The sequence below is a fragment of the Eubalaena glacialis genome, chromosome 4, assembly GCF_028564815.1.
Source record: "Eubalaena glacialis isolate mEubGla1 chromosome 4, mEubGla1.1.hap2.+ XY, whole genome shotgun sequence".
In the NCBI taxonomy this organism is placed as follows: Eukaryota; Metazoa; Chordata; class Mammalia; order Artiodactyla; family Balaenidae; genus Eubalaena; species Eubalaena glacialis.
This window is the reverse complement of record NC_083719.1, coordinates 149,744,665-149,757,566: the sequence shown is the minus strand read 5'-3', so window position 1 is coordinate 149,757,566 and position 12,902 is coordinate 149,744,665. Positions and strand designations below refer to the sequence as shown.

Here is a 12,902-nt window from a genome sequence, read left to right as displayed (position 1 = left end):
CCTCCGAGGGGAAGATAAAGGAGAGGAAAGTGACACATCCCTGGTAGTAGTTCTGACAAGGGGCTTGGTGGGGAGAGATTCCCCACCATTGACCAGTCAATGGGCTGTGTGACGTGTTTACAAGAGGCCAGAAAGAGGCTGGTCAACTTGACCCATCTGGCACCCCACCATGTGCAAATAGAGCTTACTCAGTTACTAGGGTGGGATTGCAAGCAGGGTTCCTTAGCACTCGGGAGGCTCCCTGAAGGCATCTTAGGACCCACCATGGGGTGATGCAAGGCACCTAGGATGCCTGGCCTGCTGCCACTGGGCCCAGACAAGTTTATCTGTTTTATAAACTGGGTTTCTGCCTCTGATTTCACTGGAAAGAGGAATTCCCTTGCTCATCCCTCTCCCCCACCTCCCACCTCCCCCCAACAAGTTTGAAAATCACTATCTTCAACTCCAGCTCCTTAAGGGCAGGGACCTTGTTCAATAAAGTCTGCTGCCAAAAAACAAGTGAAAATAACTGAATAGGTTTTAAGGGTATCAGGGCAGGGATCGTGACTTGTTCATTTCTGAATCCTCCAAATTGCCTTGCACACAAAATATGTGCAACAAAACGTTTCTTAAATGAATGAATGAATAAACAATGGGCTGATGGACAGAATGAATGAATGAATGAATGAATGAGAAACTGGGGATTGTAGGACCCACTGTGAACACGGAGTTGTGCTCTGTGCAATGTGGGTGTGGAGGCTGGTGAGACACTGCAGGAAGTAAAGTCTGTTATAAGGCTTCAACCGGAGAATGGAAACCAGTGGCTTTCAGGTTAAATCAAGCCCACAGACGAAGCTGATTTAGCCCTCATGGTATTTAAAAAATTTTTTGGATTAGTTGCCAATATTAAAAAAAAAAATCCAAACAACTCTTTTCTTGAACTATGGGGGCCTCTGGCAGCCTGGGGCCTGCACCTCCACTGGCTGCAGACGGCGCCTGCTTCAGACAAGTGGGGTCTGTACCTTCCAGTCTAACATGGCCCACGGCCAGGTGGGCCTCTAGCATTTATATCACCTGCTTGACTCCTGTAAACATCTCAGTTCGCAACCCCCACCTAAACCAGTGTATCTCAAACTGCGAATTGCAATTTGTTAGCATGTGGCGAAATCAATTTAGTGGGTCATGACCAGCATGAAAAGAAATGCGACATAAAAGAAAATATCACAGGGCTGTCATACAGAGAAGGAGTATGCACTGCTTTGTGAAACTGTTGTCTGTTAGATAATAATACAATGTGAATCACTGTCACAAAGTTGGAGAATGACTGCTCTAAATTACACAGAGTTTATCTTAGTCAGAAGATAATTTCTGAAAACCTGCAGGTAAGCAGATTTTTTTGGTAATGCGATTCCCTGTGTAAAGTTCTGGGGTAGCTGGATGGTGAGTCACTTCCCCAGATTTGCTACTTTGGAAAGTGGTGAGATCTTTAAACTGAGTGTCCTCGGGCTGAAGCCCAGGAGCCCCAGGTTGTCCCCGTCACCTCTCCCCACCCCGCTGGGGGCCGGAGGATGGACCGGCAGCGAGGGAAGGGCCCCGGCCCCCCGGCCCCCAGCCCAGCCCCACCTCTCGGTCAGCGCCTTGCTCTGGGTGTCGCGGGCCGCCTGCAGGTCCTTCTCCAGCCGCTTCCGGGCCATCTCCAGCTGCTCCACCTCCCCCTGGGTCCACTTCCGGGGGCTGATGAAGCGCATCTCCTTCAGCAGCTCCTCCTTCTCGTTGATGAGGATCAGCCGGTCCCTCTCGGAGTCGAGCACTCCCGGCCAGGCCTCGCTGTCAAGCTTGGCCAGCTGGATCTTCAGGTTGGCGATCCTGCGGGCCAAGAGGGTGAGCGTGACTGGTGCGCCCAGGGCAATGCGGGAGCAGCATGACGGACTGTGTTTCCAAGGTTACGTGGTGCGAGGAGCCATGCTGTCCTCAGAGCATCCTCTTTGACAGTGACTGACTTCCTTTTCATCAGCGTGTGGTCTCAAGGAACAGATTTTTATCTAACACACATATGCGGTGCCTACCATGTGCCAACCGTGAGTAGGCTCTGCAGGGATAGGGCAGGGATAGGCAGCGTCCTTGCCCGGAGGGACATGAAGCCTGATAGAGTACAGGTGGATTCGTCACCAGGCAATAGCCTCCTACCACTAGCTAGGTGACCTTGGGCAAGTCTCTTCGTCTCTCTGAAGGGAGTAACAAAACTTCCTTCCTTGTGGGGTAACGGTTGAAGGTTTTATGACATAATTCATAAAATGTCCAAGCACAACATTTCCTGCATGCTGAACAAGCACTCAGTGAATGTTTCTGCTGCTACTGTGCTTATTCCCTGGCTTAACTACTTCTTAGGTGTGTAATGTTGGGCACACTCCCTGAGCCTTGTATATAAGAAAACAGTTACTCGTCCTTCAGAATTGGTGTGAAAATGAGCACTTATGTGTTCAGTGTGTCTGGCACATAAGTACAGAACCAATGGCAGTCATGGGCCCACTATGACCACAGCAAATACTGCCATTGCTAACCTCGTGTTCTCAGTCTAGAAAGTGGCGGCAACACCCTGTGAACAGCTGCGGATTTGAGGTCAGAGGCTTTGGGTTGGAGTCTTGGCTCTGACCTTCTTAAGAAATCATTTAGGTAACACAGGCTTCTAGCACAGTGCCTGGTACACTGCAGGCCCTTAATAAGTGTTACAGGAAGGAGTTGGGAGCCCTTCACTGCTTTGAGACACAGTATCCTCATCTGTAAGATGGGAATAATGATGGTACCTGCAAGGTGGGTTATGAGGACCAAGTGAAAACATATCATTAAGAGCTCTTTATATAATGCCAAGTGCGACATAGACATTAGGTATGATTATTGTTGGATCAAATTAAGATTCACAGTATTGCTAAGAGCATTGCTTCAAATATTTAAAAGCAATCATGTGATCCTTTAGGATTTAGTCTTTGCAAAGTGCTTTTAGCTATCACTGTCCTAGCCTCACCCCATCCCTAAAGGCTGGATAGGACCTGGTGGTAACCCTGTTGGACAGATGGCCAGAGAGGATATGGCTCACCTAAGACTGCAGGTCATAAACATGGTCAATATCTGTTGAGGTCCCAGACCTCTGGACCCCCAGTTAAATCTTTTTTTAAATTAAATAAATAAATAAATAAATAAATAAATAATAAATAAATTGCTGTGTTGGGTCTTTGTTGCTGCGCGCAGGCTTTCTCTAGTTGCGGGGAGTGGGGGCTACTCTTCAGTGCGGTGCGCTGGCTTCTCATTGCGGTGGCTTCTCTTGTTGTGGAGCACGGGCTCTAGGTACGCGGGCTCAGTAGTTGTGGCGCGCGGGCTCTAGAGCACAGGCTCAGTAGTTGTGACGCACGGGCTTAGCTGCGCTGCGGCATGTGGGATCCTCCTGGACCAGGGATCGAACCCGCGTCCCCTGCATTGGCAGGCGGACTCCCAACCACTGCACCACCGGGGATGTCACAGTTCAATCTTATCTGCAAACAATGTGACCAAACTCAAAACACTGTTGGAGACAAGATCTCCATGCTGTGTAGTGAAAATTCCATACAGAGAAACACATCTACATGTGCTCATTCCCCAGCCAAGTGTCTCAGCAGGGATTCTCAGAGTTAATTAATTTAAATTCCGTATTCACATATACAGCAATCCATCAAAACTGGCTTTGGGATAACTCTGTAGCTGCTGTTATCCATCCAGCTGCTTCAAGGATAGAGTGGTATGGCCAGGTCTGGCAGGGGCTCCACTACACATGGGACATTGAAGGGGTAATTGATGCTTTCTTGGATGTACTTTCTGGTGGCGTTTTCCTTATGCCAGTGATCCCTAAACTTTTAGCCATACATCCTTAGGAGAATCTGATGAAATCTGCTAGACTCACTCCCAAGAAACGCACATGTGACAAAACTTGGCATACAATGATCAGACCTTGCGTTATATAGCCACCTGCCCTCCCTACTTCAAGACCTGCAGCCTCTGCTTTCCCATTCAGCAGGCTGCTCTATTCTTTATACTTAACACATTTTTGACCGGAGACGTATTACGTCCACAGGCGTTAGTTTCTGCAAAAATCCCGCGGTCAATGATGTGCTCAACTACCTTTGGGTGAAGGGGGAGGCACAAAGCTGGATAAAGGACGAGCCAGGAAGCTCTGTGATGAGAAGTTTAATGGCTCAGCCCCAAAGGGAAGATTTCAGTCCTTTCATTTCTCCATAACAGATCATCTAAGATAGGCATTCCAGCAAACTGGAATAGATCCAGGGTTCAGAGTGGTCGCCTTCAGAGGGGACAAGAAGTGGTTGTCCAAACGTAGAAGTCGTGCTGTTTTGCTGGACCTCTAGGGGGAGCTGAAATAGTGCACAGGATGTGTTTCTCCCCACCTGAACTGTATCCAATTTCTCCTTCTTTTGTTAACAATATTCCAAATTTTCTTTGGGAAATCAGTCCTCCCGTACTTTCAAGTCACTTGGTTCCCACAAAGCTGACCTCAGTCCCCTTCCCAGAGTCGTGCACGTGACCCATGCTTGGACCTTCATAGAATTCTTATTCCTCCCACCCTGCAATAATGATTGGTTCTCCCAGAAAAGCCAGTGAGTCTCAAACCCAAAGCTTGTTAAAACAGTTGTGAAAGGGAGGTCCTCTGGGGTTTCTAACCTGGTAGTATGTAAGCCTAGAATTGCTGGGGGTCATCTTTCTGCTTTGACAGGAAAGTCTGTCAACACAAAGGCAAGCAGGGCTAAGAAAAGGAGAGCGTTTGAGTCTATGCAACATCATTTGAATCCCTGGATCCAGCTGTGCCTGAAGCTAGTTACCCCAGCACTTTGGAGTTCAATGGCCAACAAATTTCCTTTTTTGCTTCTTCTATTGAATAGTTTCTATTGGATTCCTGTCCACATTGCGTGGACCGTTACAGATGCTCTAAAAATGTCAGCTTTGATTACTATTTTAATTTTATTTGTGGCAATGGAACCCAGCTGCTTAGGATTCTGTGAAGCCACAGAACATCTGAAGTCCCTGGTGTCTACACAGTTTAAAAACACAGCTTGTTCCCAGTTGGGCAGGAGACACTGAAGTGGGTAGTATCCGTAGTCTTTTTAGCCTGTTGCTAAAACCCCAGCTGTGCTCCTTCACACCAAACTACTTATACGATTGTTGGTAAACCTTGATTTTAGAGGTTGATTTTCAGGCGGGCAAGTGGAAAGATTACGAGGCTTTGAGGTTTAAAGTATGGTTCAAAGCATAGTTCCATTCTTTATCTAGCTAAGTGTCCCTGGTTGAGTCATTTCCTGAGTTTCAGAGAGGATTAAAGTATGAAGATGATAATACCTTCACAATCTTTGTGAGGATTAAACATGATGAGATGTGTAAAAAGCAGGCACAGAGCAGACACTCTACAATGGTAGTTATCATTGTTGGGGCCATCCTGCCCCCAGCCCCCAGCCTCTAATTACCTTCTCTTAGCCTCTTCATATCGAAGGCGCAATCTGACCTTCTCCGCCAACTGATTGTTGCTGCTGGTGCCGAACTGGAGGAAAGAACAAGTCGGGAATTATATGGCTATTGTGGCCAGTGCTGAGCTGGGTTTCAGGAGCTCATGAGAGACTTGACAGCTTGTGTGGGAAGCAGCTAAAAATAGTCCCCAATTACTGAGCTGGCTGTGTGAATTGCAGGGAAGCTAGTTAGGGGAAAAACACTTTCTTTCCTTAAGGCATGGGAAGAGCCCCAAACTCAGACATTTAACACTTCTAGAAGAGAAGCCGAGGGCCCAGAATATCATCTTGCAGCCCCAAATGGCTTGGAGCCCATTCAAGCACCAAAAGCATGGCGGACAGCTGGTCAGGAGGAAACACGGACAGCCAATACACAAGATAGCCATTCTGGGCGTGCTGGGAGGGGGCCCACCAGACACTCAGGGAGCCTGCAGTCAGGAGTACAACACTGAGTGAGTGAGAGGAAGGTCCCAGAACTTGGAAGAAGGCACACAGTTCCTTCACAAATACTTCGGCCCACAGGTGGCTTGTAGCTGGACACATGGGTGGTGTGGGGAAGGAGAGCGCAGCCCCGTTTGCCACGCCACGCTCTGTCGGGAGTGGCAAGAAGCTACACGGCTTAACCCCATCAGACGTGAACACAGCTTCTCCTCACAAGTGGGAATACGACTATAGAAACCAGACAGAATAGCATTTAGCCATGGAGGCTGGTACATTCAATGTCACCTGCTCTAGGAAAACAAAAGCTCTTCAAAGTTATGGATTGCCGTGGGTCAGTCCTGCTCTAAGTCTTTCAGGAGCGACGTCTGGACAGCACTTGCACTATTCATTACTCTGACCGGGCTGAGCTTTTGAACTGGGAGGCAAGCAGCTGTCTGAAAGCTGTGTGCATTGTTTTGGGATGAACAGGAGGGAAATATCCTGTTTCCCAGCTGGTGAAAGAACAACAGAATGGCGCTGCAAATTAGCACGAAGGAAACCAGAGGGAGACGCCTGGTCCTTCAAACATACTTTCTGTGCAGCATCTAGAGATGCATTCACGTGGCCAGGGAGTCAGTGGTGGCTTTTTCTCCACATCATCATCTCATGTCATCCGGGGGCCAGGTGGTCTGCAAGAGAACGGAGCTCCAGAAGGCTGAGTTAGCAGCCAGGCCCATAGACGGTGGTCACCAGCCAGCTCCTCGGGTGAGTAACAAGAAGGGTACTCTGTCCCTTGGGGGCCCGCAGCAGCACGCGCTGTCTACTCACACTTCCTGAGATGTCCGTCTGGGAGCTCACATCCAGGTACTGTTTCGGCAGCGGGAAACCTGAACTCTCCAGAGAGCTGCTGCTGGACCACAGGTCAGAGTGAGACCCTCTGTCGGTGCGGAAGCCGTCCTTCAGCATGGCGAGGCTCTGGAACGGAGGGCAGGGTTGGCGACGCACCCTCCTGGGAGGGAGCTCTGGGCCTGTCACTCTCTATGAATCTACTAGGAACCCATGCTCCCCCTAGACATCCCACTTATCCTGTAAAGAGCTACCAGTGAGTGGGTGCCAAGCACTGGGCCAGGCCCTTTACATGGGGGCAACCAGTGTGGACACTGGCTCTGGAGCCACACGGACTGAGCTGGAAGCCCTGCTCGGCTACTTCCTAGCTGTGTGGTCTGAGCTTGTTGATGAACCTCTCTGTGCCTCAGTTTCCTCTCCTGCAAAATGGGAATAATCACGGGTCCTATCTCACAGGGCTATCATATTGATTAAACGAGATGACCAGTGTAAAGCACTAGTTCAGTCAATACTCAGTAACTGTCAGCTCTACCATGATCTGATTTAATCCTAACCACGGTCCTGCGAGGAGTAACCTATGATTATCCCCCATTTTATCCATGAGGGAGTTGTTACAGGGAGAAGCTGGCAATTGACAGAGCCAGGATTTGGTTTTGGTCTATCCGACTTGGTACTCTTAACTGCTAAACACGATCGGAACATGCCTCACTGTAGTCACTGGGCTGCAGTCCTGGGCAGGAGCTATGAAATTATTCTGTTTCTCACAGAGTGCAAAGCTTCCTTCACCAAGTCATTTACAGTGTCTCTGAGCTTGACTGCTCATCTGCCGATGGGAACGAAAATAGAATATCTCAGAGGTCAAGGAGGCAGTTCCTTTGAGGGTAGGTGGGCTGTACAGGGGTTAAGAGAATGGGCTTCTGAGTCAGGTGTCCATGGGTTTGAATCTTGGCTCTACCGCTTACTCTCTGATCTGTGCAGTCTTTTGCTGTATGATGGAGATAACCTAGCACTGATGTAAGGGATAAGTGAGGCACAGTGCGTGCAAAGTGCTTGGCACTACTGCCTGAGAGATATTAAATCGTATCTGTCATCATTTGTCACTTCCCAGCACAGAGCTGGAACATGAAATGAAATGCCTATAAAGATGCTACATTTTGATGTTGAGGTAATGTTGAAACCCCCTCCCTCCATTTGGTTCTGTGCAAAATAAGCCAGATGGCTAAAGCTAGTGGCAAGGAGGTGGCCTTTAGACTTGACCAGAGGGATCTTGTTCCAGCTCTGCCATTGACACTAGCTGTGTGACCTTAGGCAAGTCACTTCATGCTTCTGAACCTCCATTTCCTCTTCTATAAAATGAGACTAAAAGCCCAAGAGAACTAGTGAGGAGAACTCACAGATCTTGCAGCATGTGGAAATAGCCCACGTGAGTCCTGGCACAGGAAGGTGCTCAGGAGAAACTGGGATGGGGCCCACATCACTGGGAACTCTCGTACCTTAATGAGATCTTGCTTTTCCTTTTCTCCACAGGTGATGGCCTTTTTGATGGCTTTTGTTTCTCTCAGGACAGCCTGCGCTTCGTCCAGTTTGTAGCTGCCCTGAGCATCAGACATTTTCTTATCGATTCTAGGAGACAGTCAACAGGAAAGGTCAGACAGAGATAGGGCGAGGGATGGGGTATCCCCAGAAGAAAAGCATAGACCATAGTGCTTCAGTCCTGGAAGAAGTCTCCTCTCTGCCCTGCATACCCTTCTTCCCCAGGTCCTGCCTATTGGATAAGGCACAGAAGGTCCCTGTCAAATTGCAAATGTCCCATAGCGTGGGGCTGCAGAAGCAACACCATTCTTGAAGTCAACTCTTACAGGAAGCCTTCCCTAATTACATCCTTGAGTCCTCTAGGCTGGGCTAGGTGTTCTCATAACACGTTGTGCATAGCTGTGACACTGCACTCAGTATGTTGTGCTATAATTAATAATTTATGTGGTAATGTCCTAGACTTGATCTGACAGGCTTGAATATGTTTGTGTAGTTTTAGTATCTGGCATAGAACAGTCCTTTTTATCCCCCGTAACGTTATTCTGTTTTATTTTACTTTATTTATTGAATGAAAGATTCTTTAAATTCTATAGTACCTTACAATTTTCAAAAGTTTCACCCACATGATTTCATATAACCCCATAATAACCCTTTTATCTCCCTACCCCTATACTGCCCCTTGCCCCTCCCCTCTCCCCACTGATAACCACTAGTTTGTTCTCTATACCTGTGAGTCCGCTTCTTTTTGTTTTATTCACTAGTTTGTTGTATTTTTTAGATTCCACATATAAGTGATATCATACAGTATTTGTCGTTCTCTGTCTGACTTATTTCACTTAGGATAATGCCCTCCAAGTCCATCCATGTTGCTGCAAATGGCAAAATTCCATTCTTTTTCATGGCTGAGTAGTATTCCATTGTATACATATACCACATGTTCTTTATCCATTCATCTGTTGATGGACACTTAGGTTGCTTCCACACCTTAACAATTGTAAATAATGCTGCTATGACCGTTGGGGTGCATGTATCTTTTTGAATTAGTGTCTTTTGGATATATACCCAGGAGTGGCATTGCTGAGTCATATGGTAGTTCTGTTTTTAGTTTTTTGAGAAATCTCCATACTGTTTTCTACAGTGGCTGCACCAATTTACATTCCTACCAACAGTGTAGGAGGGGTTCCCTTTTCTCCACATCCTCACCAACATTTGCTATTTGTGTTCTTTATGATGACAGCCATTCTGACAGATGTGAGGTAATAGCTCATTGTGGTCTTTGATTTGCATTTCCCGATGATTTGCAATGTTGAACATCTTTTCATGTCCTTTAATCTCGCTCTCTCAACCTCAGGATTCTTGGGGCTAGACTATTCTTTGTTGTCGGGCTGTCCTGCGCATTGTAGGATGTTCAGTAGCACCCCTGGTGTCTGCCCACTAGATGCTAGCAGCATCCTGACCTTGAGTTGTGACAACCAAAAATGTCTCCATACTTTACCTCGTGTCTCTTGGGGGAGAGGAGCAAAATCATCCCTGGTGAGAAACACAGGGATGACTTTGCTTCTCTCATTAATGGCCACAGTGAAGGAAAGGTGAGAAGGATGCAGAACTCCCAGCCCTACCACTTAGTAGTGTGACCTTGGGCATGGCCCTCACGCACATGGAGCCTCAGCTTCCTCCTCTGAGAAAACCTGGATAATGTCAGCTTGCCCGGCCCATGTTCACGGAGCTGTGAGGAATGTCAAATGGGATAAGGATGGAACATCAGGTGGGGAACTAGGGAGTACCAGGCAAATGTGAGGAGTTAGAATACTTCCATCCTTGGGAGCTTACCAGCTCATCCAGGCCCTACACACAGGTTCGTTCTGATGGGGGACGATGGGAGTAAAAAAGCGAAGGGTTATGGTGTCGTTTTCTGAAGGTCAGACAAATCAGAGGTGGTGGGGAGCCCAGCCCTCTGGGGAAGGAGGGCTGTGCTGTGGAAAAGGTTCTGAGGGTAGAGAGAAATTTTAACTGCTTCACCCTTTCATCAAAGGCTAGGGCTGAGGTTTCAGTTCCCGGGGAAGAAAAGGAAGTTTTACAGTCTAAGGGAACACCACAAACCCATTATTTCAGGATGAGAAACCACTCATAGGCATTCCTTTCTGGTTTCCTGCTAGAGGCCAAAGTGTCCTGGGCTAAAAATAACCTGAGTGGGGAATCACAGGTTTCCATCCTGGCCTCATTGTCCGGGCCTGTGAGCAGGGGAGTGGGTTGGTAGGGGGTGGGGGGAAGATGCGGTCTCAGCTCAGCCCTCCCCCTCCCTTCCGTTATTTCAGCCTCCTCCGTGCAGGGAAGACAAAGCCCCAGTTATGTCTTCCCACTAAAAATAGCCTGTCTGTTCCTTTCGAAGACTTGGGCCTGGGCAAGCCTGCCCGGTCGGCTAAGACTGGTCTCAGATTTAGTTTGAAAAATTAGTCTACAGGGAGCTTTCCCAGCAGAGCCGAGTATCTGGGACCGGAGGTGGCCCTGCCCCAAATGGGAAAGGGGTGCAGGGGAGACGCGGTTTGCTTGAACAGGGCTGGGGGCTTTGGGGAAGGGTCTGTGCCCGGCTGTCCTCTGCCAGCTGGGGGAGGGTGGCTTTGACTCCTCAGGAGGGGACAGACGCAGTCTGTCTGCCCGGCCTCAGGCACCTTCTACCTGATGGCTCTCAGCGGCCTTAGCAACCCAGGCTCTGGAATTTGGCTCCAGAGAGTAGCTGGGAGAGGGAACACTCTTAGGACTGGGGAGCGGGGGAGGAGAACAAAGGGTTACCATTATGCACTCAGTGAATGAATCTTTTTTTTTTTTTTTTTTAAGGGAAAGAAAAGTTGCGTGGTTGGTGGGAAGGAGAGGGTGTGTTTTAGGATTTCCAAATTACACAGCTGTCCTTTCTCGCAGCACTTGAGAGATTCACACACCCGGCAGCCACAGAGATGCAAGGCGAAGGCTCTGACGGCGGCCGACTCCTCTTGGTCTTGTCCAGACAACTCTCACCTGGGCAGGGTGGCTCTGGGGACATGCAGAAAGATGCTGTCCTGCCCTCCTCCCACAGGGCTGGTGGGCCTAGACTTCCCTATTTACGAGGGCTCAGGGCAGCTGACAGGGCCAAATCCCAAGCTTTGGGCTTGACTTTTCTTTTCAGCCTCCTCTACGAGGTATGCTTCAATCCTCAGCAACCTTTTTTGCTTTTTAAAACTGGGTTTGCTGACCATGAAGTGAACAAAGGGATGAGTTTCAGCTTCCCCCAGGTTCTGAAAAGAGAGGAGGCCACGAAGTGACTGGGTCATCCCCCACTAGACACTGAAAAGGATCCCAAGTGAGAGGGTAAGGGGCCTGATGTTTTCTGGGTCTGGGGAGGGGGTTATCTTGGATGATACTAGGGAGGGAGGTATTAGGACATGAGCTTCAAAATCCGAGAGTCCCGGGTTCCAAAGCAAGCTCTGACGCTCACGAGCTAGGGGGTCTCGTGGGTCTATTTTCAGCCCCATCAGTGAGGCAGAATAAAAACTGCTCTTAAAGGGAGTAGAGACAATGAAACGAGGAGACTGGTACACAAGCACATACCGAGCGCGGCCTCGAGCCCAGGGAGGACGCAGAGTTCATCTGAGTTCCTTCCCAAGCGCAAGCAGGCAACTAGCTAGAGGTCACCACCCCCTTCCGCTCACTGGGCTCTCCCCATGTGCCAGGCACAGTCACGCGCTCGATGTGGATTTTCCAATTCAATGTTTACAATAACTTATTTTTCAGATAAAGAAACAGGAGCTCAAGGGGGTTAAGCCACTTTTCCACGTTCCCAGGGAACTGAGATTTGAACCTAGGCCATCTGTCCCTTGCGGCGACATCCCTAACCCTCTCTGCCAAGGTGCCCATTAAAGCAGAAACCTTCTTCTACAGTGAACACGGGGCCGGCTTCCGGCCCAGGAGCGTGGGTAGCCAGAGCAGCGATGCAGTCTTATCTGGGCCCCATATCAAAAGGGCGGGCGAGGGAAGGGGAAAAAAAGGAGGCTTGTCTTAGGGGTTTCAGCATCAGCTTACCAAGCAACAAGAATTTTCAATGCTGCTGCAGGGTGACAAAGTGGTAAAACTGGTTTGTGGTGGCTCGGAGGATAATGGGAAGTGTTCTAACCCGAAGCTCCAGAGGATGGCGGAGGGGGGAGGCGGGAGAGGAAAGGGAAGGGCACCTGTGCTGAGAGTGAGTAGCCCTTAAACTATGTGCTCAGAACCTGCTCTACTACCAAGTGGAGGACTCGTGAGGCTATTTGCTTTGCAGGAATGTTCTGAGGTCACAGTACTGCCCTCAACTGTCCTTGGCACCACTGGTGATTACGAAGAAGCATAAAGCACGGCCCCTTGTCCTAATGAGACTAGGACCCGGTTTGAGAGACGGGATTGGCATGTGTATATATACCTACCGAAATCACATATACCTATATAAACACAAAGCCATAATATAGAACACAAAAAGGTATTCTACACAATCTCAACTGAATTGAACAGACTTTAACGGCTTCGGGAATTCAGAGGACGATGAGAACCGGGTGGTCTGAAATGATTCCCCTTTTCTCT

General features: G+C 48.7%; 1 protein-coding gene across 1 annotated transcript in view; it reads right to left on the bottom strand.

Annotated features, from left to right (window-relative positions):
* WWC1 (WW and C2 domain containing 1) overlaps positions 1-12,902 on the bottom strand; it is a 147,584-nt gene that overhangs the window by 39,142 nt on the left and 95,540 nt on the right. Inside the window, exons 6-9 of the mRNA XM_061189920.1 lie at positions 8,279-8,408; positions 6,768-6,914; positions 5,481-5,554; positions 1,603-1,845 (exon numbers count right to left, since the gene is read on the bottom strand). Coding sequence (XP_061045903.1) covers positions 1,603-1,845; positions 5,481-5,554; positions 6,768-6,914; positions 8,279-8,408 — 594 coding nt within the window. The remainder of the gene's footprint in view (positions 1-1,602; positions 1,846-5,480; positions 5,555-6,767; positions 6,915-8,278; positions 8,409-12,902) is intronic.